The sequence below is a fragment of the Amphiprion ocellaris genome, chromosome 3 (assembly GCF_022539595.1).
Source record: "Amphiprion ocellaris isolate individual 3 ecotype Okinawa chromosome 3, ASM2253959v1, whole genome shotgun sequence".
Lineage (NCBI taxonomy): Eukaryota > Metazoa > Chordata > Actinopteri > Pomacentridae > Amphiprion > Amphiprion ocellaris.
Genome location: NC_072768.1, coordinates 23,168,348 through 23,196,346, shown reverse-complemented (window position 1 = coordinate 23,196,346; position 27,999 = coordinate 23,168,348). Strand labels below are relative to the sequence as shown.

Sequence of the window (27,999 nt, the reverse complement as noted above, 5' to 3'; positions counted from 1 at the left end):
GCAGTACAAAATTCAAACAAAATCACTGAGAGTAAGCAGGAAATGTCATTTTTAATACATGTGGAGTTTTAAGAGACACTTGAGCTGCTTAATGTGATTATCTCCCTTCAACATTAACCCTGTGAATCCCACAAGCCTCCAGCACATTTGAAAGGCATGTTTCTACTAAATAAATTACAAAAATTACAACATTTGTCAAAGCAAGGAACTATGAAAACAGAAAGAATCGACAGATTTTCAACTTTCTGATGGTGTGAGTGTATCACATGGTGGCAGTATGGTGTTTGAGCAAAAATAAGTTTAAAACTGTGGTATTTCATCAAAGTCACTTTACATGTCTCTCTTAAAATATGTTGTGTAAAACTGAAAGGAAATAAAGCATGGCTCATAAATGGTCCACAGAGGACCAAGTTGTTGGAAGATACATTCAGCACAGCTCTCTCTAGAGCCAGTGTTTGGTTTGCCCCATTCAAGGCCACTATATGAAGATGGCAGCGTGACATGGCAGATTCCATGGAAGATGACTCGTTCTCTAAGTAGATGTCAAACAGCTTATTCTAAGGTAACGAAAACATTAACATTCTTATTTTCAGATCATTATACACTAATGAAAACACAGATTCCCCAAAGTCCTACTATAAGCAAATGTACGCAGCATGTCTCTACAAATCCCAATAAGATAACTCAGTATATAGGTATGCCTGGAGTGTAACAATCACTGTAACAACACATCCACAAACACCACAATAAACAATGTCATGATGGCACAGAGTAAATGAGCCTAAACAGAAGCTGAGGACCTACGTATGAGTGCAGAGGTGATGCAGCGGATGGAATCGCATCGAGGCCCTGTGACCAACAGCGTCTGGTGCTTGGACAGTTCCAGCAGCAGTAGGTGGCCCCCTCTAGTGCCGATCCACAGAGTTGCAGCGCTCTGCACCAGCAGGGCCTTCACCGTGGCCCAGGAGGGCGACGCCTCAGTGGGAAGCTCCGCTTCGCTGCCATGCCGGCCTCTGCAGCCAGACTCCTGTCTGTAGGAAGAGGAGACATCAGCATACAGCTGCTGCTGTCATGTAAAGAAGGATTTTCAAAATCTGAAAGACTGTCAGACTGTGATTGTGTCCGATTTTCTGCAGAATGTTCATTAACCCTTAGATGCATAAGTGAGGTGTCCCGGTGAGGTTGTTTTCTTGCAATATCTTTGCAATGAAAAGTTTTTAGCATTTTATATTTTAGCTATTCCTCAAAAAAACTTGCTTTTGATATCATTTAAATTTTCAAGTTACCTTTTCTACTTTTAAAGAAATTATAATATTTGTATTATTACCCCAAGCTCTGTATCACTGAAAATATCATACAAGAGGTGATGCACAAACTTGGAGGGATGGAGAGCAGCAACAGTTGGAGGAAACGAGTGGAAAAATGTCAACAAAATGGATGTTGACATTCTTCTATTGCTGTGCTGTGTAATATTCTTCTTTTTAATTTATCAAAATGTTCAAAATCTGTTATAAAGTGAAAAACGGGCATCCGAATAGCTCAGCTGGCTGGGTGGGCGACCCAAGAACAGGGGTTATAGTCATGGGTTCAAATCCAGCTCATGGCGATTTACTGCATGTCATTCACCCACTCTCCCACCCCGGCTTCCTGTCTCTCTCTCACTGTCCTATCTAATAAAGGCAAAAATGCCCAAAAAATAATACTTAAAAAAATAAAGTCAAAAACAAACAGATTTCAAACATGAAATCATTCTTGCATGGACAAAAATATAATACAAACAATAATACAGAATTATTGTTCTTAACCAAAATAACAAAAATGGCACAAAAACACACTGATTCTTATACAGGTCATTTTTGACTCACTTATGGAAGATTGTAGGGTCCAGTCATTCCAGTTATAAGGGTTAATGTACTAGCATGCCATTTCAAACTCATATAATAATGTGAAAGTGTGGGAAGTGCTAAATCCCCTTTAACGGTTTGTTTTCTGCACATCGTGATCTCTTTCATTCAGGATGCTTTTTCCAGCCAGTGTTTGTATCTAATATAAATACTCTGCATGCTCTGTAAACTCCAGTAGGACTGTGTGCCTTATGTCTGTATACATTTCAGCTTTTGTAGCCAACGATCCTTATTTTCTCACTTCAAAGAGTCACACAACTAAATACAGTTGCATTTAGTGGAAGATGATTATCAGTGTACATTTCTCCACATCTTACTGTGTGTCATGTGTGTACCTAATAATGTGAGCACAATTGATGCAGTCTACCATCCTCTCACTCCTCTTGTCCCAAACCTCGACGGTTGGTGTCCCAGCTTTGCCCAGGTATATATATTTATCCACAACCATACGAGACACACACGCCTCGCCGCTCAATAATCGCTGCTGCCTGGAAGAAAAATACACACACAGTTATGCTGTTATTACATCTGGTAGTTGTGAAACTGCCAGGTTTAGTTCCCACTGTGCAAACTAGAGCTTTACTGTGAACTAAGACTTTATCGTAGTCAAGTATACCGCAGTTTATTTAGAAAACACATTTCACAAAAAATTACTACTGGTGGATTCTTCATTTTTCAGCTCCTTTTACCATAAACCTCTTTGAAACCCATTAAAATAAATTTTATGTAACAACCTTGTCTTACATTCCCACACATGACACGGACTCACTGGAAGATGAAGTTTGGTCTTGTGTCGATGGACTTGCAGACATCATAGTCGGCGGTGAAGGAGAGGATCTTGGTCCCACAGCCGGCCCACACAGACCTGCTGTCCAGCGAATACACCGACTGGCCCAAACACATGACGGGAGTGTTGACGCTGCCCACAGTGAGAGTTTTAACTGGCTGGCCATTCTCCTGCTGAAAAGAGGAGAACGAGAGGAAAATAAAGTTCCAGCTGCTGCTGTGTTATATGTACAGAATTAGAGTGCTGTGGCAGTAATAATCTAAACACAATATGAGAATATTAGCAATTATACAAACTGGAATCATTCTTTCAGAACAAACACGCTAGTTCCTATGTTTATTATTTAACATTTACCTTAAGAACAGAGTCCTCGTAAACACTGAGATTTCCATCTGCTGTTCCGACCAGCAAATAATTCTTTCTCTGGCTGAAAAAGGCCAAAAGTGGACACAAAGACGTGAGTAAAACTAACCTCTTTTACATGTGCACACACTATGAAATAAGCATTTGGAAAAAAATGTGCACATATTGAATAATCACACACGACACAAAAGTCACATTTTAAACCAATGTTCTACATTTCTGTTACGTAAGATGTTAAATCATTCTTTCTTCACTAAACTGCCCTACCTAAGATAAGTAATGCATTATTACAGAGGCATAGTAGACCGTATCTCTATAGCATTAGCATCACCTAGAGGTCTGCCAAACTTCTCTTCACACCTTTCACACAAACATTTCAGATCAAGTAACACCAGGACGACAGCAAGAGTTTTCAGTGTGCTTTCCACATGCTTACGTGTGACGAGGGTGCACGTGGAAGTACAGTGAGGTGACAGCGTCAGTGACACTCTGCAGGTGGTGCCAAGTCGATGTGTCCCCAGTGCTCACGACCACTAATGAGCCAGACTGGGTGCCTGCTACCAGCCAATCACAGGGCTCGTTTGGGATTTGGACTGTCACAAGGCACAGGACGGGGCTGGTGTCGACCTCCTGTTTGGAAGACAAGAGCGCACCTGTAAACATGAACTTTGAGGTTGACATAATAACATTCAACACCCGGATGTTATGGTGGTATTTGGTTCTGTACTCTGTGGTAAAAAGCAAAATAAAAATTTTCCAGCATTTCTGTTGCAGGTATTTGTCCACACACAGCATAACTGCATGATATGTACAGGTTTATAAATATATTTTTTGTAGTCTACTAGAATTTGTTTGTGTTTTAATATTGAAAATTACACTATTTTGGCTATACTCTATACCCTTCTCAGTCTCTGGCTGAAAGGCTCTGTTTTATCTTCCGTCTCTTTAAGGCTCCTCATGCTGACAAGCCCAATCTGCTCTGATTGGTCAGCTAGTCCGATAAAACATGGCAACATTGGTTACATACTGTACCCTCAGGTCCGTACAGCAGTATAAGCAGGGAGACATAGCCCTAGCAGAAAAAGTTCTAGTGAAAAAAATAATAGAAGACTGTGAGGCAGCTGTTCATTCTTTGTTTGAGGGCCAAACTACCTGCTAGCCAGGCATTATGCAAATGTGTTACATGGTGATGTAGATAAGTAACGGAATAAAAGCCTGGACTTCAAACAACGTTTCAGACAGATAAGCAGTGGCGTTTATGGAATTTGGGCTTTGCAAGTTTACAGACCTATTAAAAAATGAAGCTATAACACACTAAAGGAAGGGAAAAAACCCAAAATGCATAATGTGGGCTCTTTAAAAAAAAAAAAATCACTCCTAAAAAAAAAGCAAATTTAGCTTTTGTCCTATTGCACTTGTCACTGAACATAAATTCAAATCAACATGTGAACTCAAGAAGATACTCAGTCCTGAGTTTAACAGTGTGTAGTACCTGTGTAGTGATTGTGTTGGTGTCCAGGTCCACTGCTGTGATGGAGCCCAGCTTCTGGGTGCTGCTGCCACCACCGAGCCAGGCCGTATGGCTGGAGGAGGGGCCATCACTGGTGCCAGAGCTCAATGTGAAGCATTCAGCATTGAACACCCGAGGGACCACAAGCTCCCTTATTAGACACAGCATTTCACCTGAATTCAGCCTGTCAAACACCTGCAAGTATAACAGACACAACAAGAAAAGCACTCAGAGAATGCAGTACCCTGCCAAGGCTGCTCATTCCCCCATATGCCATTGTCAGAAATGCAGTATATTATGTTAGAAATGTAGCATTTGTTTATTAGTTATTGATGATCAGAAATCACAGCAACACAGAATGTGGCCATTTAATATAGATGTCCCCACAAACAAAATGACCTTGGGCTGAGCACAGGTGTGTGTTATGCATGTGTACATTATGGATGGATACCGAATTGCATAACCTAAACATGTAGCGGATGGTGGGAATTGATGGGACTCGGAAACACCCCCACAATTTAATCAATTGTTCATTGTATCATTTCCGATAAGTCTGCAGTGGTGGTTTTGTAGTAGGATCGCAATCATGTGATCGTCAGCAGGCAGCTGATGTGCTGTTCACTTGTAGTCATAGTTACAGTGACGTGGTGTCGCTATCTCGCAATGATACATAAATCCATAACAAATCCTTGGATCCAGACTATAAGCCGCATCACCGTCAAAATCTAATCACTTGGTACTTGTGTCATTTCTGACCTTCCCTGAAAATTTCATCCAAATCCATTAAGTCTGTTTTTGAGTAATGTTGTGCACAGACAGACAAACAGATTCACGTACCACATTCCTTGGTGGAGTAAAAAGAATCAAACTAGTTCCTAAGTGTGTGTTACTCGGGCTAGCTTTTTAAAACCACTGTGTGTTTTCCTACAGTGCCGTCTGTTACATTATGTTTGGGTGTTGCAGCCACTGGAGGGTGCTCCATTACAGTTTGTCTCTGCCTTTTTTAACCTCTTCACCTCTCTTAGGAAAAATAAATCACCAGCACTGTCTACACATAGTTCCACAGTCTTCAGGTCCTAACCTGAGCAGAAGTGGGTCGATCCTGGGGACTTTGCCTCAGACAGTCCTTCATCAGCGCCTGAAAGCCGGGCCAAGGTGAGCAACCGTAGTGTTCTACTGGATCTATACAAAGGGCAAAGGACAGGAAAGGAATTTATTTATGACTAAATACATGAAAAAATAAGATGAAAGCAAACAATAGATGCAATCAACAGAAAGACATTTTTCTTGGATAATAGCAGAAAATGTTAATACATCTTTGGTAAATATATATCTACAGATAGAAATTCGACATAATCGAGATAATTAAACTCACTTTCACTAATTCAGATTCAATGTTTGTTTTGTTTTTCTAATATGGTTTGACAAGAAATTATGCAGTTGATGTTTAAAAAAAACAAACAAACACATCTTTCTGCTGTTAAATATATACATTAATAACACAAAATTATGGTCAAAGGCACAATCCAAAACAAGAGCGTTACCCTGACACCAAAATTCTAAACACAAGAACTTGCCAGGTGTCAGGACAATCGCGAATAAGCCTACTGTGTTGGAAAGCAGCATATCAATATGGTTTTTTATTTTTAATAATTTACCTTCTCATAATTCCTATTGATTTAGGGCCCCGCATTTAAGAATGGTTCAATACAGCATTTAGTTACCAACTAATATATGAGCAATTAGTTTGGTGAAAAGTCTTGAGTTTGATCTCATGTCTTTCCAAAGAATCACGTCGCACAAAAACATTATGAGCAGCAGCACGTAGCATTTAAAGTGGGTCAGAAATCACTGACTGACATCAACACAATAAATAAAATGTCCAAAAGAGTTGATTCCAGGTAACAGATTTTCTTACAGACACTGTCAATACTTGCAGGTGAATGCTTGAATGATTACCTGGCAGTTTTCCCTGCACTGCGATTTCATCAAACTCACTGGGGAACTTCATGCCGTCAGAAATACGCTCACCACAGGTCAGCAGGTCGTAGAGCAGCAGGCCGAATGAGAACACATCAGCCTGCTGGTTGTAGATCACATTACCTCGGGCAACCTCTGGTGCTCGGAAACCTGCGTTCAGTTATTCAGAAATGAATTTAGAACAGTGTTAGACTTAAAAACTTTGACTGCACTTTTACCAATATATCAAAAAACTGTCACATCTGGTGGAAAAAAATGCATCTGACTGAAAAATATGATTTGTAGTAACGTTAAAGCTGTACGTTTATGGCCATAAATGTAACAATAACATTAACAATATATAAGGTTTGAGGAGTGTCTAACCTGGTGTGCCCTCTGAGCTCCTCACTCCCATGCTGCAGCAGTACTGGGCGATGCCATAATCTGTGATTTTGGCGATGGTCTCAGAGTCAGTCTTCAGGTTAAACAGGAGGACGTTGTGGGGCTTCAGATCCCGATAGATGATCATGGCTGAGTGAAGATATCTGTGCACACAGGTTAAAGATCCATGGTTTTGTTATTTTGTTCAAAATTCCAAATTTTTTACACCAATTTTTTGTGTAACTTGAACAGAAAACCATGGAATTCCACACACTGTCCATTGTGTGTAACATGTTTTAGTCCTCAGATGTTCATTGGGCAAACTTTATAGAGACCTTAATTTGTATTTGTTTAGGGAGCTGCTTCTGGTATAATTGATGTTTCTTTTTCTCTGGCTGAAAACTTCTATATAAAGTGCATTCTGTATGGTGCAACTTGTCTGCATGGATTTTTACCTGACGACAGAATCATTGTGTCAACAAAGTGAGTTTCAGTAAAGGACGGTGTGCATGATTTCTTGGTTTTGATTGTACAAACATTCACTAAAACCTAATGGTATGCAAGACCTTTATTGCAGTTATTATCCCTATGCTAATTTTAGTTAATTAGTGATTGCTAATAAAGATTTTCCTTTACAACAAATACAGTATCATACTATATGAAATGATAGGAGCTCTGCACTTGGCCTCCAAAACTGATAGTGTATTATAATCAGAACTTGTTCTCTCACACTTTCTAAAACTTGTAAAACTGAACAGCATGTACCTGAGTCCATCTGCCACCTGCAAGGCAATCCTCTGCTGAAGCTTTTGGTTGAGGCTGCCATTCTCATGTTGAAAAAGGGAATCTAGAGACCCTCGCAGAGCCAGCTCCATCACCAGGACCTGAGGAGTTGAGCCTGCTGCCAGCAACCCCACCAGGCTGGGGTGACGGAGACGGCCCAACACCGCCAATTCCTGAAATACATCCAGCCAGACAATTACAGGCAGTGACAGCACAGTTCAGACCTGAAAAGGCAGGTAACTAATTGAATTTCTGCAATATTCCAGTAACTGTTGAGATCTTTAAAACTGAGCTGTGAGGAGAATAAAGACTGGCTAAGACACAGCAATAGAAGGAAAAACTGTAGTGGAGACGAGATAATTTTGTTACCAGAATCTTGGTGGTACCTGTCTGAGGAGTCTATAGATATAAAGCTCTGATGCATGCTTGTTGAAAATCTTTACAGCTACTTCTTCATTTTTATAGACACCTCGATAAACAGTTCCAAAGCCGCCATCCCCTAAAAAAGAAAATATATATGCATTTCATTCATCATTATTAAAGGTTTATGAGTAAAACTAAACTGAAACAGATAGTAAACAGTGGTGATGCTTGCTTTAATAACTGATGTGTATTTCTTTAAAAAAAAAAAAAAAAAAAAGTACCAAGTCGGTTTTCTGTAGAAAGCTCTACATTCAGCTCTTCACCGTCCAGTATTGTTCCAGCAGACTGGTCACTTAATACCAAGTCAGGGGCAACCTGAGAGATGGGAAGCGTGCAGAGCGGATCCTCTGGACTCACCAGCAAAAAATCTAGAATTGATAACATAATCACTTATCGGATAGAGTTAAGATAGCTGGAACAATATATGTGTAATAAACACAGTAAGGGGAACCTGAACACTTACAGAAACCCAACTCAGGGTGTTTTATAGCTAATTTTCATAGCTTGAAAAATGGTTCTCATGTAGAAAAGACAGGTGCTGATCTTTAATCTTTTACAGTATGTACCATTTTCAAAATACGTAAAGAGGTTTTCCAGCAGGATCTTGCTCCGCTCTTGTCCGTCCTCAAAGCTGTACAGAGCCCACCTCTTTATCAGAGGTTCTCCGTTGCCGTGCATGTCAGTGTTGAGCAGGCCAGGAAACCACTCCTCCAGCAGGGAGTCGATGTGATCCACCACCTGACCCAGTAACACCCGGCCTGGGAGAGGAGAGATCACAATCACAGACATTACCACCACTAAAAATGACTTTGACTATCATATCTGTCAGGGCAGCGATGCCTGCAGAAATTTGTTCTCTTGCAAAATTGCCAAAACATTTGCTTGACCTGCTGATACTGATAAAAAGCAAATTTTTGGGTTGAACATATTTTGTTACATTTATCATTTCTATACTACAGTGGGGAAACACTGCAATTTCTGGCATCCACTTTTGTCAGTTAAAGGGCATCTTTTTAAATAACGTAAAATCAGAATCATCTATAGGTATCTGCTTCAGATTTCGAAAGACTACGGCACCTTTGCGTGAAGAAGGCACAGTTATTCTGACAAAGCTGGAGGGACTTTCCTCCACTGAGGCAGCCTCTACCAGACAGTACGCTTCAGGGGACCAGTTCAGGTAAATGCCTCTCCTCCAGTACACCCGGTTGGGTCGAAGCACTTTTTCTGGAAAGCACACAGATATATTTTAGTAATCACTGGCTCCTTTCTTTACATCTTTAGCTGCTGCATATTATCAAAGAAGCAGTGAGTGCATGTTCAATTCACCTCTTCCGCAAAGCAAACAGGAAGAGAACTCCAGTAGGCGACTGATCTGCCGTGACCAATAATCCAGGGGGAAGTACGGCATCTCATACAGACGCACAATCACCTCTGAGTTCTCACAGTGAGGCAGCTCTATGACCGGTCTGTGTTTGGACAAACTGTGGATGGTGGGATGAATGGTTAGTGTGTGTGAAATCCTTATTTGATTATATTCTTTTTGTTCTTGGCACCTCTACAAAGATACAATCTTAAATCTGTAAATCTAAACATACCTGCTGGGTATCAGCAGCTGGTCCTCGCCGAAGGGAAGTGCAATCTGAAACTTCTCCAACAGTTTAAAGAACTGTGTCTGGTGGTTCTTTGGGAAACATCTGGTCTCAAACAGGAACTTTTCCACAACAGACCGCTGAACAACCCCTTTAGGATGCTCCGAAAAGCCACCGCTCTTTAATGTCAGTCTCTACACAGGGGACAGATAACACATGCATCAGCTACTGGTTATTGTGCAAAAGAAGGTTAATACATCTCTCATTTTAAGTCTAGATGTTGATGCAGGATGTAAACTTTTCCATAACATCTTATCAGCTAGATTTATAGATGCAATAAAAGCCTTTTGTGGGTCTGTCTTTAAAAAGGTTACCTGTGAGAGGACGTTACACAGCCACTGTGGGTCGATAAAATAGAGCTCTTGAAGCTGAAGTGCAGGATCATCGAAGTGCAACAGAACCCCTACAGTGACAAAAGTACAACAAAGCTTCATCAGATGTGATGTTGTTACAAAGGCACAATATCTACTGCTTGAAATACAAAATCAATATCAAACTATTTATTGACATTGTCGGTTATTTTTCTTCCAACTGTATCTTAAAAGGATCATTTGGTTTCTTTGATGTGAAGTTGTATTAGGTGCTTCTCCATAAACAATGTAATACCTACAGTGTATCACAGTCAGCATGCTGCAGTTTGGAGAGGCAGACAATGGGATCAGCATAGAAGCTGTGCAGTGTTCTGCTGTGGGCTATTTGACAGAAAGGTAAAGCTGTGAAAATATTGTAAATATAGTTTACTCCTGAACTTATGTTGATTTTTCCTTTAGCTGGGTATTTTTCAGGGGGCTGAAATATGTTTTGGTGCTGACTCTGTCCACAGCAGTTTATTGCTTACATTACTCCTGTCTGATTCTCTAAATGTGCTTACTGCCATCTATCTGTAATACAATGAATATTATAAAGTACGTCAAACAACCCTTCCTGAAAGAAATCAACTTTGCCTTAAACAAACAGAAACAGAAGGTCCAGTTCTCTGCCTTGAACATGTACCACTGCATAACTGGATTAAATGCTTGAGATTCAATATGGTACCATGGCTGCACTGTTGGATATTATTAGTTAGATCTTATCTAAGTGTTGATGCTATAATGACAGAGAACATAGGCTGGAAATAATGAATTAGGATATTACTGTATATGTAATTGGAACTGTATCAGTCCTTTTCAAAGTCTTAGATTAATAAAAATATCAAAAATATGGTCTGTATATTATGCACTAAAGCACATTTTAGCTTCACAACATAACAGAGCATTTCAGCGTGGGTCTAAAATTTTCATGTATCAGTAACTAAGAGCAGCATCTTTCAACAAGCCCTAAACTCCACTGACCGACTTCACTGAGGAAGTGGATGGCATGGGGCAGTTCTGCTTCCTCCAGCTGCAGCTGACTCTCCTGAATAAGCTGCAGCAGCTCTCGGTGCCTGAGGACGGGGAACTCTGCGGGAACCCTGGTTCTCTCCTGGAGAACCCGGCGCTCCAGCTCCACGTAGCTGTCTGGCACCAGCTGGCCCATCACAGGCTGGCCCTGGATCTGTTCAAGGAAGAGGAGATGAGTTGAGAAGAAAAGTAAGGAAAGGAAATGAAAATCGTCAGTGTGTTTCCTTTTACCTTGAAGTTGGTAACCTCCCTGGCGATGGCCTTGCGGAGTTTGGCCATGGTGTCCGAGTCCTCGCAGACAGAGACCATGTGATAATCCCTGACAGCAGGAAAGCCCTGATGGTTCAGCAGCTCCTCTCTGATTTTGCTCAGGCAGGCCTGCAGCTGCAACTCATCGCTCACATCTGTGTGGGTTCCCACCAGAATGACTGGAGATAGTGGAGCGACTGCCTGTGGTTAAAAAAAAAAAAAAAAAAAAAAGCAGTGATTTTTCAAAAGGTGTAAAAAATGTAAAAATAATGAAGTAATCAAAAATTCATGCTGGATTTCATTTTCAGTTACTCATTCATTAGGTGGATCACAAGCTATATTCTTAGCTCAAGTCACACTTTAATTACAGAAACTGTACATACATGTTTTTGGTTATAACTAACAAATATATATTTATCATAACTTGATGACTATTTGGTTAATGACTTACTTTGATGTTGAAGAGCCACGGCTTTAGAGCATCCACCTGACTGGCTCCTTTGCTGAGGTTGTACACTACCAGGTACAGAGCTCTGGGTGTTAGGAAGTGAGGGTGAGAACCACTGAACTCTTCTCCACCTGTCACATAAAGGGGCAGGAAGGGGCACTAAATCACACCAGGTGCAGCAAATATCCAAGCATTTCTCACAAATCTGACATACTAATAACAAAATAATTCATCTTGAAAAAAGAAAAGGGGTAGTGATATGATGCATTTAATTCAGTGTCTTACATAATGCATGATTTCAAGCTGACTTTTACTCGTGAACACTGACAGCTTGGTCTTGGTTGTACAACAGCATTAAATCACTTTAGATATATGCAAATCACTGTACCATTCAGTGTACTGAAATTTTCCATTATCATCTGAATGTTGAGGGGTGTCATTGTTTTAACCCATAAAAGAAAAAACTTTGTGTATCAGTAACATATTTAAAACTGTTTTCTGTGGAAAAATATTGCCTTCCTGCCTTAAAATGGCTTAGATGTAATTCTAGCCTGTTGCTTTCTCTACAATCAGCAGACCTTTGCAGTCCCTGCTTCTCTTTCCACTCATCCCTCTGTACTCACAACAGTTGAGCACACCAGCTCACCTACAACTGCTCAAACACTTTAAAATTAGTCTGCGCTACACAATGGCAAGGACTGCTCATTTCATTCATGATGTATCTCCCAGACACCATATGCACAATTGTTTCACCAGAGCAGGTCTTTAGGACTTCAGACTCAATTCTGATTTAATTCTGTACACTCCATAACCTGCTGTATAGACTGATTACTGAGATCCTGCTTCTCCTGTACCAAGAATAACTTTGTTTGATCAAGCTATTCTGTTACATGGTAATTTCTCATTAATACAATGTCATCAAGGCCAACCTGAAAAGTCCCAGATATTCAGCACCATTTTCTTCTTGTCCCGTTCCCTGATGGCCCAGTCCCGGACATCAATGCCAGCAGCGCTCTGCTTAGAGTTCAACTGGGTGCGCTTCAGCTTCATCAGCTGCTGGATCAGGGTGGTCTTCCCACTGCCTGCATTCCCCACTACAATGAGCTTCATCCGGTAGTACGGTACTGCCTTCTTTAGCCGCTGCTGCAGGAACCTGGAAGCAGAGGAATAGAACAGACACAGCATATTTATTTACTAACCAAGTATGAAAGAGCAGTTGTGGTATATGTGAAAATTTGAAATATTACAATTTATTAATATATGGCTAATAGTAGGGGATCATTTAACAAGTATTTACTACTAATTACTACCAAAAGCATCTTACATTGTAAAGCCCCTGACCTGACTATGTCTTTGGTCTTGCTTCCGATGAGTTTGAGGTCCAGCTGCAGCTTTAGTCCGTCTAGTGGTAGGTCCCACAATCTGCCCAGTTTTCCCATCTCATCTGGGAAAGCCCGCAGGCCAGCGTTACGACTCACATCCAGGGAGGTGAGGCCTTCCAACAAGCCGATCTGTGGAGGGATCTGGGTGCCAAGGACACATCAAAGGTGGTTCTTTGAAATAAACTCTTATTTACACTCTTTTCAAATGATATATGCTGTCCTTTACCTCAGTTAGCCTGTTGTCACTCAGGTGAAGTTTCTCCAGTCTGGTCCATTTGTAGATCGGGCCGCTCAGATCCAGAGCTTTGATACAGTTTTGACTGAACATCAGCTCTCTGATGTTGCTGGACACCCATCGCCCCGGGCCAGGCAGAACAGCAATATTGTTGGTCCTCATGTCTATTGACCGCAAGCTGGAAAAATAGAAATGTGATGTAAATACTGTGAGGATTATTACCACTCACTTGAGCTGCATGTTAAAAAACAAGAAAAGTAGCTGAGAGTTTGACTTACTTTGGGACATCAAGTATAGCCTCAGAAATGTAAGTAAAGCTGTTGTTTGCTAGTTTCAGAGTTGTGATCTTGGATGGAAGATGTGATAGGGAACCTTGAAAAAACAGTAATAATGTTTTATTGCTGTTTGTGAAGCACTTGTTAACATTGTTGAGTAAAGTTTTATATCAATAAAGCTTATTATCATTATTAATCCACCAAGGAATGTGGCAGAGTTATGTGACGATCGGTGTACATTTGTCTGTCTGTCTGTCTGTCTGTGCGCAACATTACTCAAAAATGGACAACCGGATTTGGACAAAATTTTCAGGAAAGGTCAGAAATGACACAAGGACCACCTGATTAGACTTTGGCAGTAATGCGGCTTTTAGTCCAGGTCCACAGATTTGTTATAGATTTCTGCATCATTGCACTGTAACCATGACTACAAGACGCTATGTTAGCTGCCTGTTTACGATCACATGATTGCGATCCTACTACAAATCAACTGCTGCGGACTTATTGGGACCTATCTCTCAGAAATCATATGACTGAGCAACCTTGGTGGACTACTCTCTGAGTGCTTTCTTGTTATGAATGCAGAACATGTGTTCCTAAAAAGGAAGATTAAATGGATCCCCTCAAACCTATGAAGCCAGTCCCATACACAGTATTCCCACTTGATGGTATTGAAAAAGCACTTAAATGTCTTTGACAACAGTCACTTTCTAATGTCCTTGGAAAGATTTTTGTGTTTGAGTACATATTTCCTTTGTCTGTCTACATCTTTCTGTTTGGAGTCATTGGGTGTTTGACTGTATTCCACATGAAAAAACACAAAACGTTTCGCAACTAACTATCATTTGATAGTACTCACAGATTTTGTTCATGGAAGCATTAAATGTTTCAAGTTTGGGGCAGCTGCTCAGGAAGTCTGCAGAAATATTCTCAACGCTGTTCTTGCTCACATCGAGCAGTTTGATCTCCGGCAGACACAGAGGCATGCACAGCTCAGTTATACTGTTACTGAAAAGACAAAGAATAAAATACAGTGGTTATGTTTCTGCAGAAGAACCTGATTTAACAGTAAGAATACAAAAGGTCAAATTTTGATTCATTAAAATGCATATGACTTGTTAGAATTGATTGAAAATTAAATCAACCAAATTTCCCAGCATACTTTCTACTGTTTAAATATAGAGGAATGTGAAGCCTTAGCAAAGGTATGATTCACTCTTAAAGGCTCTCTGGCAATCGCTCCTTTGTACAGCACAGCAGCAATTTATTTAGTAAGGTATCTGAGAAAAGATTACAAACAGTACTGCAAATTTGTACTGTTAATGTAATTCAGGTCAAGAGCCACAGTTACACACAATAAAAGCCATTATACAACTCATTGACGTGTTGTATAATTTCATGAAATTCCCTATAATCACTGGTGACCTGCTTTCTCTTACATAGACAGTTGTTAAAATGGAATTTGCATAATTTTCTTCTCTGTGGAAAATAAATAGGCAGAGAGAATCTTGTTAAGCGTACTATGAAACAAACAGAATCTTTTCCACTGGCGTGAAACGCCTCCATTTCCCAGCAGCCTACCCTTCCATAAACAGCTCCTCCAGCTGTCTCATAGTGCGGCCCAGCTCATGAGGGAATGTGATGATTTTGTTGAAAGAAAGGTTGAGCTGTTTCAGTGATGGGCAGGTGACAGCAGGGCCAAAGGTGAGCAGTGGGCCGACACAGTTACGGGAGACATTCAACACGCTCAGTGAGGGCAGAGACAGCAGCTCTTCAGGCAGTGACTGAAGCTGGTTCCCCTGCAGGTCCAGTCGAGTCAGACTCTTCAAACTCTGTCAGATCAAAAAAATAATAAATTCTTCAGCGTACATTCCCTTTCATCATTTGATCTCTTGGTGACAACCTGCAGATCAGATGCATTACCTGGCACAGTGCAGAGGGAAACTGTGGGAGACTGTTGTGGCTCAGGTCCAGGCGGAGGAGATGCCACAGCTGCTGCTGGACGAAACCATCGTCCATTAGACAAGACAGAGAGTCCAACTCATTCCCTGACAAATCCAGCAGGCGGATCCTCTCCCTCTCTTTGGGCAGAGCAGCGGAGTTCTCACCAGATCCAAGCACTGCTGAGGGTACACCAGAGCACAATCATTACCTATTCCTTTAAAGCACTCTGTTGTGAGACACCTGCCATCCTGAATTCAATCATATATTTAATTAATATTAGTGTAGATAAATTAATGGCAATAAAGACATAATTTCGAGAACATATTCCTATGTTCCTATAACCTTTGCCAAATATTTCTTTACAAGTTTGTACAACTGTTAAGCACCTATTACGACCTTGAGAGACATTACGGAAAATTCCATCATTTTCAACATTTGCAGATCAAGTCAAAGATAAACTAGATTGCTGCCTCATTGCTGTTGCCTCTCCTTCCGTTCCTGACGTGTGATGTTGAATTATGACCAGAAAAGTGTTTGTGCAGAATATTATGATGTCACAAAGTTGATCTTTGACCTTCAGATATAAAACGTCACCACTTCATCGTTTTATCCGATTGACATTTCGTTAAACTTTTGCCATAATTAGCTAATAAAATCGAGAGTTATGACCCAAAATGAATTTTATGAGGTCATAGTGACTTCTGCCCTCCAAAATATAATCAGTTTATCATTAAATCATCATGTGATTGATAACAGGCAGCTGATGTAGTGCCCCCTTGTAGTCATAGTTACAGTGACGCTGTGCTGCTATCTCACAATGATACAGAAATCTCTAACAACTTTGTGTATCCAGACTATAAGCTGTATCACTGGCAAAATCTAATCACTTGGTCCTTGTGTCATTTCTGAACTTCTCTGAAAATTCCATCCAAATCCGTTAGTCCGTTTTTGAGTAATGTTGCTAACAGACAGAAAGACAAACAGACAAACGTACACCGATCATCACATCACTCTGCCGAGGCTCTGCCTCCTTGGCGGAGTAACAAAGGAACGGACTTACGTATAGATGTACAGGAGTCTAGACAGACAGATGCACAAACTCAATCCCATACACTACTTTCACTTTACAATCTATAATTTGTCATTTGTTAATAAAAAAAAAATCTGGATCAAATAATATGTTTCTTTTTTTTTACATGTTGAACTGGAACTCAGAAATATATAGATTTTGTTTTCGTTATACTTCACTATAATATTCACTCATTTATTCATTATCACCTGAAATACCATCAAAAGCATGGCTTTGTGAAACAACAGGGTCATCAAGGCATGGAGGCTTAAAAAAGGACAGACTGAGAAAAAACTTGAGCTAACCTGAGTCTGATACTGTTACCTTTTTGGCTTGATCCAGTCCTTCCATATCTTCTATGTACAGACTCATTGTTTTCATTCTCAGTTTGACCACTCTGGAGATGGAAGAAGAAAGACAAAAGAGAGAAAGAGCAAACAATGAGGGATTTACAATTCTGGTCGTAATCAGATGAGAAAGTACGTAGGAAGGTAAATCCTTGACTTAACTGTCATTTGTACAACGCTTTAAACATGGCCCAAAGTAAACAATATTCAGACCACTGTACTAAACGTGAGATAATAGTCCAAGCATAAACATAAAATCGTATCACTGAAGCCTGGAATACTAATGCAAATGTTGACTAAGATCTTTGACCTCTGCGCTGGCATGTCGGCGACGTCCCTGCTTCCTTTTGACAGATTCTCCCCTCAGCTCCTCTGCTGAGTTGTTATGTGACTTTGGAGACAGAACACCAGATAGTGAATCACTTCCTATCAGTGGAAAAACACACAACGAAAGGCAAACATTTTAGCAGAGAGTAATTCATATCTTCAGACTTTGGGAGTGACAGATTCTTTGTATCTCAAATACATAACACTGTTCCACCTATTAACTGTAATCTGCTAAAGCTACAGAAAAAAGGAAAGTAAAAGTAAAATTACTGATACATTTAGTAAAAATTGGGATCATTCATGGGTTTACAATTTCAAAGTCAATTTTGAAATAGGCTAAAAGAAATATATATAAATATATTATATGCTAGGTCACACTTATGACACACTTTTCTGTCTCTGAAGTCAATACAATTTTTCTCTCATGTCAAGTGTTTTATTACACTGATTTTTTTCAAATAACAGTCACACAGTAGGATATTTACAGCAGTGACATTACCACAAGTCCATATAAATGTTTCCCAAGACTAATTATAGAGCGTGACTTCTCTAATCATTAAAGCGACCAGCAAAATAGCAACAGGTAGAGGCCTAACAATGACTGCTGTAGTGAGATAAATTATGAGAACCTATGATTCTTTTAACGTTCAGAAAATAACAACTAACGTAAAAATAGATACTGTCAGCTACACGGTCACCAGATCTGGGCTGATTGTTAATGATTTATTATGGGTATTATTGTGTCATGGGATTTCATGAGTCAACTTCATCTCCATTAATACGCTGCAGCATCTGTTTTGTTGGCCTGTTGAAATGGTCAGTTCATCATCAATCAAATTAAATTACTATTAGAATTTCTATACACTGATCAGCCACAACATTATGACCACTGACAGGTGAAGTGAATGACATCGATCATGTTGTTACAATGCAACATTCTGCGGGGAAACCTTGAGTCCTGACATTCATGTGGATGTGTGACATGTGCCACCCACCTAAACATTGCAGGTCAAGCAAACCCCCAACCCCGATGGCAACAGCCGTCCTTGATGCCAGTTTCCACTCTCAGCAGGACAATGCACCCCGACACACCACAAAAACAGCTCAGGAGTGGCCCGGGGAACACAACAGAGCTAAGGTGTTCACCCAGGTTCCACACTCTCCACATCCAAATTGTACTGAGCATCTGTGGGATGTATCAGGATAAGCCTGATCTAGGTAGGTCCCACCTGGCAACCCACAGGGTCCACAGAATTCACTGCCACCATCCTGGTGCCACATGACATCCCCAGAGGTCCTGTATCTATGCCCCACTGGGTCAGAGGGGTTTTAGCAGCATAAAGGGGACCAACACAATATTCGGTGCATATTATAGAAAATAATTTGAATAAATCCACACCCTACATCTCATTATTTTACAAATAGTTTTTTGTTGCTCTGTTGTGAACCACAGATAATTTTTTTTCCTTGTCTTTTATGCTCAGCCCAGTGTTGGCCTGTGACGACATGCAGACTGACATGTGCTACCTCTTTAACACATGAACATTTTTAAATTTAATTTTGTGATTAAGCCATTGATATAAAAATATCTTTCTGAGACTGCTGAGGTAAAAAAAATAAAAAATCCAGGCAGATTCCTACAAGGATATATTCATTTACCAATGATGATAACATCCCACTGAACACACTGTAGAGATGGACATGACTGCATTATGTGAGACACCATGCAGGCAACTGTATTTCATGACCAACTTCTTTTTGATACTGATAACGAATTAAATGCGCTGTAAACCTCAGAGTCACTGTAGGGTGATGAAACTTTAACTTGTTTATGAAGTTAGAGGTCACATGCTAATTGAACAAACAAGTTACCAATAAAACATAGCTGCACAAAGTAAGAATAGACTGAAGCTAATCTCAAGGCAAAAACATCTTTAACTAATCAGTGTGACTTCTTTGATGGGACTGTGTAAAGACTTAAGATGGATAACATAATGTTAATCTTGGAAGTGGAAAAACAGATGATGTACATGTACAGGAGGTTCAACTATGTTTCTGAATAGAGAAGATAACGGCAAAGAAAGCCAATGTGACTGAGACAAACAGACTAGTTCTCCTCAGTGCAGTCTGTAGTAGAATTACATTGTTTGTCTGAACAACGCTGCTGCGATTCAGGCTCATAAATCTGATAAAGTGTCAGTTACACTTCAAGGCTGAAAACATTTGGTCCCGGTTACTTTTCAACTCAGCTTAACCCCAGTTGTCCTATAGAGAACATACTGTAGCTATCCAACATTTATGAATGCAGGATTGTTTAGAGCTAGCATCTTTTAGACTTTACCGTCACTCTCCATGTCGTCGTTGAGAAACAGGCCGTCTTCCATGGAGACAAAGCTGAAGCTGGAGTCGTCACTCTCGTCAGAAATGTAGCCAGAGGTGAGACACGGGTCAGCTATTGACCTGAGAGGACCATTGCCATTCTTGGGTTTCTGAAAAGACTGGATGTACCGCGCCAAACTCACACCTTTACCTTCAAGACAGAGAACAGATACGTTCCCTTTAGCGGTGCAACTACATTTCATAATCAAATAACAGTTTTCAACTCATAAAGTTGCCAGAAAATATTAAAAAATCATCAGTATTTCCCACAGCCAATGGAGGCATCTTCAAATAGCTTGTTTTGTCAATAACCAGATGATTATCACTTTACCGTAATATAAAGATAAGAAATTAAGAATATTTTCCTCACTGTTGTTGTAACGTAAACTGTGAGTTCTGCCTCTTTCGGCCATCAGGGGGCTCAGCCAAGCAGCATCCAGGCGGCCCAGCCTGAAGCCACCCAGGCACAGAGCACTATTGTTGAGGTCCAGACCCAGCCGGCCCAGCAGCTGGATCACTGTGGGCCCGTCACCCCTCTTCACACTCACAGCCAGAGCCCTGCGGAGGTGCTGCTCGTGGGCGCCTCGGCTGAGCAGGAGCTCCACCAGTTCCAGAGGTCCGCCTTTCTCACACACCTAAAGAGGACAGCACAGAGACTATGACTGAGATTGAACTGACTGAATCTGTTAAGCTGTAGGACTGGGAACTAAATTTAACTCATCAAGAGTATTATTTTTACTGAAGCTTAAGTTTCATATTAGCACAGCAACTCCCAGTCTTCTCCATCAGACCATAAAATATCTTTAAATATTACCAAATACCCATTACAAGTTATCAGTACTTAAAGTAACGTTTTAAAACTTAAAGATTAATTTTTTGTTTCACCTACAGACAATTTCCAGTTCAATTTGCAATCAACTGAAACTGAAAAAGCAGTAAATCGTTATGCTGGAAAAGCAGAAATTAAGATATATTCAGTTTTTCTATTTAATAAATGATAAACAATCTAATTTTTCTGATTGACCCAAGAAACAATCTTTCAATAATCCTCAAATATGAGTTTATAAGTGTGTTGTTCAGTACAAAATAAGACTTTTTTCCAGGTATGTAGTTCAAAACAAGGAGTGTCTTTAACAATGCAAAATGAGGCACAGGGGCAGTTTGAGCCAAATGCAAATGTTAGCATGATAAAATGCTCCTATTACAATAACATGCTGATATTTAGCAGCGCATTTACCATCTTTGTTTAGCTGTGGTCTTTAATGTGAAGCAAGTTCACCAGACCAAATATATGTTCTTGTTATCTGGCTTCACTAAATCTCGCTAAGAGGTCACATGAACCTGGTTATCAGCTCTTGAAGTCAATCTATGACCGTGTTCACATAAAGGGCCGGTATTGGCACCAGATGACCAATTACAAACATGGACAGATATAGAGCGGCTTATTTCTCACCAGAACACACTATAATCCAAAATCAGTATCAGGAATTTAAAACTACAATAAAGGCTAAAAGCAACAGAGCTTCTACAGCTAAAACAGAAAGGGAAGGTGACAAAAAAAACTGATGACTGCGTGAACGTGAACAAAAGTCGGACTCCTGAAAACTCAAGAGTTTAACCTGAATTTAACTGGATAACCCCAAATCCTGCCCTGTACTACATGCCTATGGTTAGCATGCTAACATTTGTTATGTGGCACTAACCACTAAAAAGTACAGCTGAGGCTGATGGGAATAAGTTTAGTAGATATTTGGTAACTAACCAAAGTAAAGAACCAACCAGGAATTTCAGTTTCATGGAGTTGGTGAAGCTGCATGAAAAGTCAGGGGACCCCTCTAGTTAATACAAGTCAGCCTGAAGGTGATATTGTTTATGTACCTGACTTGTAATGTTAATCTTCCGAGGAACATGAATGCCTGTTCCAAATTTTATGGTACCACCATAAACCAAAGTTGATGGACCAACAAACACTCCCATTTTAAAGAACCATGCAATTTGTGTGGCTAAAAATGGTCCCAATATAATATAATGTTATTAGCATATAATATAAACTAGTACTGCTCTGGATCCTGAGATGATATGCTGAAAGTATGCACACTGATTGGAGTGAAAACATATCATGACATAAAAATATACTTTTTTTTTTTTTACTGTAAGTTGTCCTGAAATAATTTTGTGACCTCTGACCTGGTAAATGAGAGAGTCTGTTTTTGTCTTCCTGTTGATGTCAGCGCCCAGCTCGATTAGACACTCGGCCATCGTCGTATCTCTGTCCTTGCAGGCCTTTTCCAGCATGCTGTAGTGTAGCTCAGAGTCACACCACATTTTGGACAGAGCCAGACACATCGACTTCCGCAGCTGACAACAGAGTGGGAGAAGAGGAGGCTAGCGAGTGCATTAAGTATTCTGTGTAGAAATACAATTTCCAAGAACTGTACAAGTGGCAGATTAGTGGTTTTGTTCGATTAATCTGAACAATCTTCAGGTATGTCTGGTATGTCTTGCATGGTCCTTTTGTACTGTATGTTCCTGTGTGGTTTCAGTGTAGCTTGTGTTACAACATGACTGCCTGCTGACTTCATCATTAAGACTTAATGTACATCCATACTAGAAAAATTGCTGTATGTTTCCTATGTACAGCATGGAAAATTGCAAATTAGGACAAGATACAAACAGATGACGGCGACAAAAACTTTTTCTAAAAGTGAGTTCTATTGAACTATTCTTGGAATCAAAGTGACCGTAATTCATTCTGCTGACAACATAAATGCATGTGCCAAACTTCATAGAACTCAATCCAGTTGTTGTCAAGACACTTCATTCAAAACAACTAATGTCAGACTGATGGCGGTGGTTTAACTCACAGGGTTGATGCTCTGGTCACTCTCCTCTCTGAGGTGTTGGAAGATCTGCCTGTCAAAGTCTTCTCTCTGCAGTTGAGCTGCTGCTCCCGAACAGGCATCCAGCATCCTCAAGGCCACCTGAAAACACTGGATGACAAGCAGGCAGAAAGGTCATGAGTTTACAAACACAAAACTGCAATCCTTAACATTGTGAGGAAATATTTACTTTATACTCCACCACAACAGCTTTAGTTGGTATTTCCAAGACAAAGATTTTACATAATGGACATATAACAAGCTTTAAAAATACAGCACAATGTTGAATACTAAAACGTGGATTCCCAAATTTTTTGGATTCTTTCAGATGTGTATGAGTTACTAAAAGCTCCAAGAAGTACAGATTTTTGTCTCTAAACTTCTCATATGGTTTCACATGAAGGCTCTGAAAACATCTTCCACCATAACTTACACTTCTGTGACTGGAATTATGTATCCAGATTATTAGGAATCAGTTATATCAAGACTTTAAACCACATGATGCAAATGTAAAAGGTAAGTATGTAAGAATATGTAAAAAGAAGTTATGGGATGGTTTTAATCCTTGAAAAATATGTAATCAATGTGGCAGTGACAATATATGTGACAATTTGAGTGATTATTCTCAGCATTTAAATCTAAATCAAAAGTAATCTATATGGGTTGCAGTGGTATATTGTAACATCCAGTTATTTATCTGCTGATTCTTAATTCACTGCTAAGTGTAAGCATCAGATGACGTAATATGGGAAACTCATTTAACATACACTACCAGTCAAAAGTTTGGACACACCTTCTCATTCAATGCTTTTTATTTATTTATACTATATTCTACATTGTAGATTAATATTGAAGACAAAGACTTTTTTGTTTACAACATAATCCACATGTATTCTTTTATAGTTTTGATGTCTTCAGTATTAATCTACAATGTACAAAATAATTAAATAAAAACCACTGAATGGAAGGCCTGTCCAAACTTTTGACTGGTAGTTTACATGTGTAGTTGACTGGCATTTCATACAAACAGTTCAAACAGAATAAAATGGACACATTAACATGTTTTCTGATGAAAAAGAATGCACTGCAGCATTCAATAATTTGATTTTCAATGGACATATGGCCAGTTTAATCACTTTACATTAAAGCAAAAGACTCATGTTACCTTCAGCACCATCTCGGAGTCTTCTCTGTACTGAATGAGAGAGGCGACCACAACAGAGGCCAGAACAGGTACAATCATCCTCGACAGCTTCTTCTTGGAGACGAGGTAGTTGAGCAGGGTCAGACCCCAGTAGTGTATCTCTGAAGGCAGTAAGTGAAGGCACAATTAGTATTCAAATGTTTCTAATTCCACAATCCTACCAAAACACATTCAGGTCTGGGTATAGTTTTAGTCAAAAAAAAGCTTCTTTTATTTTTCCTCTAGCACTTAAACGCAGAGGGAACAGATTTAATGAAGAGCCGAAAGATGTTGGTTCAGCATCATCTAATAATCATTCCCAACATTCACTACATTGCTTTGAAATCTACTTTAATGGACTGAATGATCTCAAGGGACAGGAAAAACTCAAGCATGACTAATGACAGACAAAGCACACTGTAATTATATATCAGCCAGACTATCATTGCAGAGGCAAAACTACCCTGCTGGTTGCAAATCAATGTTATGGCAAGGTTTAACAAATGTTTCCTTTGGAATGCAATTATTACAGTGACAGAAATTTAATTTGGGGCTCAATTAGGCTATGAATGACAACTGTGTACCTCGTTCCTGTGGGAACATTTGTAGTGTATGCAGCACTGTGTCTATCGCCCCCTGCTGACACAGAAGGTCCACTGCACCAGAGCAGTCAGCCAGAGAGGACAGCACCTTCAAACCACACTTCTGTATGGTGGAGCTGCTGATGAACTGACAAACATAAACAGAACTGAATATCATGCTGATTGTATTATATTGCTTTATTGCATTAATTAAGTGGTGATTGAAGATATAGACTTTCCGAAGCACAACATAACTTTACACAACGTGGAGTTTAAGACTTTCAAATTAATGGAATGTAATCTTTCAGTGTCCCTTTATCATCATAGAATACAGTGCAAACCACTTCCGATCTAACGAGCAGTTAAGTGGCTTGAATAATGATGATTTATAGTTAGTAAATTACATAACGTATATATTTTTGGAGTCATGGAACTGGCAGTCAGGTTGCCTCTTTCAAATCAATCTTTAAAGCAAATATTGATTCTTCATGTTTCATCATTCTCATATAACATTGCACAAATTAAAATAGGCTACATGAAGACTAGCTGTCCACGATTTCCTATATATGTGACATATATGCCATGGCATCTGGCAACAGTGTTGTCATTTTTGATGTTGTTTTTGATGTATAGGACATCTGATTGAAGTGCGCATACACTACCAGTCAAAAGTTTGGACACGCCTTCTCATTCAATGGTTTTTATTTAATTATTTTATACATTGCAGATTAATACTGGAGACATAAAAACTATTTTTAAAAAAATACATATGGAATTATGTAGTAAACAAAAAATAGTTAATCTTCAGTTTTAATCTACACTGCAGAAAATAATTCAAATAAATAAAAAGCATTGGGCAAAGGGTGGGTATGGATAAAACCTTTCAAACTTCCATCTCACCAATGAGAATGGAAATACGCCTTCCTTTGTCAAGATTAACTCTTAACTAACCATCCCAAACCCAGAAGAAGACCTCTCTGTTTGACGAGGTGATAAGATTAACAGCAAGCTGGGACCACTTCATGGCCCTGGAGGATATTTTTGCTGTGGCTCCAAAAAGGAGATGAAGCAAAGAGCAAAACTCTGATTTTCCTGGGAACAAAAGGCAAGTATTCTGTTCTCTTTCATATCAGAACAAAGGCAACTATTTTCAAGCATACTCAACTGGTACAGCCAAGGAAAGTGAGTTTAGTAAAGTTATCTGACTTGAAACACAAGTGCAGAGGTCATGCAGCATTCATCATCTATCTGCTTTCATCTAAAGCACACTGTAATGTCATTATAATGAGTGTCGCCTTGCTGGAAAGTTAAAGATTCAGAATCCAAAAACTCTGGGTACAAATGGTTGAGATTCAGCTGATGAATGCTCTGTTAAGTAAGGATAACACACCTCTGCTTTCTTAACAGTTGATGTTGTATAATATTCTGAATAAGTTATTTAAGACCCTACAGTGTTTTCACTTCTCCATGACAGTTAAATCATTAGTCCTTGTCACCATCACCAAATTACGCAAAGAGTTTCTATGCAGTTATCCAAAGAATTTCATCACGCATCTGTTTTACTCTGACTTCACTATAGACTTATAACTTAACACCTCACTGGTTTCATTTGTAAATTGGCTCATATATTCAGCAGTTTGTAGAAAGGTAGTTAGAAATAAAATGTTGTTTGTCTTTAAGTTGGCAGATGACTGAGGTCAATATGCCGGGGATTTATTCCTTTTTATTATGAGACTGGTTAACGTTAATAATCAGACATAGTGTGATTGTGTGTTTTTTTTTAATTCTTTCTTATTGTTTCGATCTGGAACAGGTGCTCAATGCATTTCATTGCGCATTATACTATGTATAATTGTGTTTGTGATGAATAAAGGTCTTGAATCTTGAATCTAGTAACATTTCCAAGTTAGTTGGGTGGAAAACAGAAACCAGGGTAGCAACCACAAAATCATGTCAGTGGAAAAGTGTAGCTGTCATGTTGCATTTGCATTAAAACATGCAAAATGCAAAACAGAAAAGTAAACTTTTAACTGTTAGTCACTATGTAAGCACAGATAATGATTTTGGACCAAAAACTCTGTCTATAGCAATAAAGGCTCTTCAAAGTTGTAGAAATTATGGTCAGTTTTTGAATGTTGGTTTCTTCAATGGCATGTGATGTCTGTTATTCTGGTTGCTACCCTTTTCAGAGGCTGTTTTGGTCAGTGCTTACTATAAACCCTCACCTCAGGCAGAAGGTTGACAACTACTACACTAGGAGAAAAAAAACATGCTCACCACTTGTTCATATAAGTACAACAACGTTCTTTGTAGAAATGTAATTACATCCTTCCGATGTTTTGTTTGGCCAACAACTAACTGTACTATTTCTACAATGAATCAACGAACTGTTGTTTAATTTACAGCATGAATAACAACTGTAGATACTGGCTAAGCATTTGTAAAGTGATGCTCTTGTCTGAACTGAACAAAAATAAACTTGATGGGGGCATTTCCATGCTATACCATGGTCCACTCTTTTTGTTTCTTCAGATATTGTTATTATATTACCAAGTCAGTCGAAGCAGCCCAGATATGCAAAACAAAAATGCTCAAACTGTGGAATGACAGTAATGGAGAGAATTAGAAAGAAATTTCGCAGTTGTTCATACCCTATTGAGAACTTCCAAGTAGAGAGTGTGAGCTCCTTCCACCACACACTGGTTTTTCAGGACCTTCAGTGACACATCGGCCATGTCTGGGTCTGCGACCGAAATGCCATGCTCCCTTAAACTCCTGTCTGAGAATTCACACAGGACAAGGATGCAAGCAAAGACAAAGAGCCAAGTAAACACAGACACGCAGATACAACCACTCTCCTATAAATCACTAATCTAATTAGGACTGTTACAAATGCACTGGTGCTGGGAGTAGAGTACATTATAACCTCATTATGATAGAAATTAAAACAGAACAAGCTGCTCCACTGAACCAGCTTTACATTCCCTGACTGAACAAAGAGAATGTGTTTTTGCTCTGCCATACAGCTGAAGAAATTGTGGCATGAGCTAGCATAAGAAAATCAATTGTATCTACATGTCTTTGGGAGGTTAGTCTCCCTATCTGTGTATCAATTAGACTGAAGCATTTGTTTTCACACAATGTTACATACTATACATGAACAGTAGCATTCCTTGAAAGCAGCTAGATACATCAGATCCCAGAACACATACTATATTCAGAGCAAATGTTTAAACTATATTTGGTGCTCAATAATTCCTTTGCCTGAATTGCATTAGTTTGTTTTTAAAACCATTTGAAAGACACACAATGGGAAATGTACTGTAGGAAACACTTTTTGTACTGCCAAGAAAAACAGACAGAGAAAAATAGTTGACTGTTTAGCTGCTACATGGACATTTCAGTTTGCTCACTACTTTTGCATATCAGATGTTTAGAGCCTGACATGTGGCGTGGCCAAAAATCCTAAACAGTGAGCTGAAACAGACCAAAATACTCTGATCAAAGCTGCAAAGTTAATGATTCATTGTTGTCACTTTATCCTTACAAGAAGCTTATTACAC

General features: G+C 39.5%; 1 protein-coding gene across 3 annotated transcripts in view; it reads right to left on the bottom strand.

Annotated features, from left to right (window-relative positions):
- lrrk2 (leucine-rich repeat kinase 2) overlaps nucleotides 1–27,999 on the bottom strand; it is a 45,435-nt gene that overhangs the window by 7,150 nt on the left and 10,286 nt on the right. For 2 of the 3 annotated variants that reach the window (XM_023291168.3, XM_023291171.3), the window contains exons 14-49: nucleotides 27,088–27,215; nucleotides 24,440–24,584; nucleotides 23,838–23,977; nucleotides 22,658–22,783; nucleotides 21,981–22,151; nucleotides 20,164–20,428; nucleotides 19,756–19,944; nucleotides 17,398–17,513; nucleotides 17,065–17,137; nucleotides 15,651–15,850; nucleotides 15,309–15,559; nucleotides 14,587–14,735; nucleotides 13,731–13,824; nucleotides 13,444–13,630; nucleotides 13,177–13,358; nucleotides 12,765–12,988; nucleotides 11,839–11,966; nucleotides 11,370–11,588; nucleotides 11,091–11,292; nucleotides 10,074–10,162; nucleotides 9,706–9,893; nucleotides 9,437–9,591; nucleotides 9,188–9,334; nucleotides 8,677–8,868; nucleotides 8,332–8,478; nucleotides 8,074–8,186; nucleotides 7,670–7,860; nucleotides 6,908–7,068; nucleotides 6,524–6,694; nucleotides 5,646–5,746; nucleotides 4,547–4,759; nucleotides 3,491–3,684; nucleotides 3,046–3,118; nucleotides 2,674–2,864; nucleotides 2,240–2,392; nucleotides 805–1,031 (exon numbers count right to left, since the gene is read on the bottom strand). In XM_023291168.3, coding sequence (XP_023146936.2) covers nucleotides 805–1,031; nucleotides 2,240–2,392; nucleotides 2,674–2,864; nucleotides 3,046–3,118; nucleotides 3,491–3,684; nucleotides 4,547–4,759; nucleotides 5,646–5,746; nucleotides 6,524–6,694; nucleotides 6,908–7,068; nucleotides 7,670–7,860; nucleotides 8,074–8,186; nucleotides 8,332–8,478; nucleotides 8,677–8,868; nucleotides 9,188–9,334; nucleotides 9,437–9,591; nucleotides 9,706–9,893; nucleotides 10,074–10,162; nucleotides 11,091–11,292; nucleotides 11,370–11,588; nucleotides 11,839–11,966; nucleotides 12,765–12,988; nucleotides 13,177–13,358; nucleotides 13,444–13,630; nucleotides 13,731–13,824; nucleotides 14,587–14,735; nucleotides 15,309–15,559; nucleotides 15,651–15,850; nucleotides 17,065–17,137; nucleotides 17,398–17,513; nucleotides 19,756–19,944; nucleotides 20,164–20,428; nucleotides 21,981–22,151; nucleotides 22,658–22,783; nucleotides 23,838–23,977; nucleotides 24,440–24,584; nucleotides 27,088–27,215 — 5,895 coding nt within the window. The remainder of the gene's footprint in view (nucleotides 1–804; nucleotides 1,032–2,239; nucleotides 2,393–2,673; nucleotides 2,865–3,045; nucleotides 3,119–3,490; nucleotides 3,685–4,546; nucleotides 4,760–5,645; nucleotides 5,747–6,523; nucleotides 6,695–6,907; nucleotides 7,069–7,669; nucleotides 7,861–8,073; nucleotides 8,187–8,331; nucleotides 8,479–8,676; nucleotides 8,869–9,187; nucleotides 9,335–9,436; nucleotides 9,592–9,705; nucleotides 9,894–10,073; nucleotides 10,163–11,090; nucleotides 11,293–11,369; nucleotides 11,589–11,838; nucleotides 11,967–12,764; nucleotides 12,989–13,176; nucleotides 13,359–13,443; nucleotides 13,631–13,730; nucleotides 13,825–14,586; nucleotides 14,736–15,308; nucleotides 15,560–15,650; nucleotides 15,851–17,064; nucleotides 17,138–17,397; nucleotides 17,514–19,755; nucleotides 19,945–20,163; nucleotides 20,429–21,980; nucleotides 22,152–22,657; nucleotides 22,784–23,837; nucleotides 23,978–24,439; nucleotides 24,585–27,087; nucleotides 27,216–27,999) is intronic. The other variant, XM_023291172.3, reaches the window with a different exon arrangement.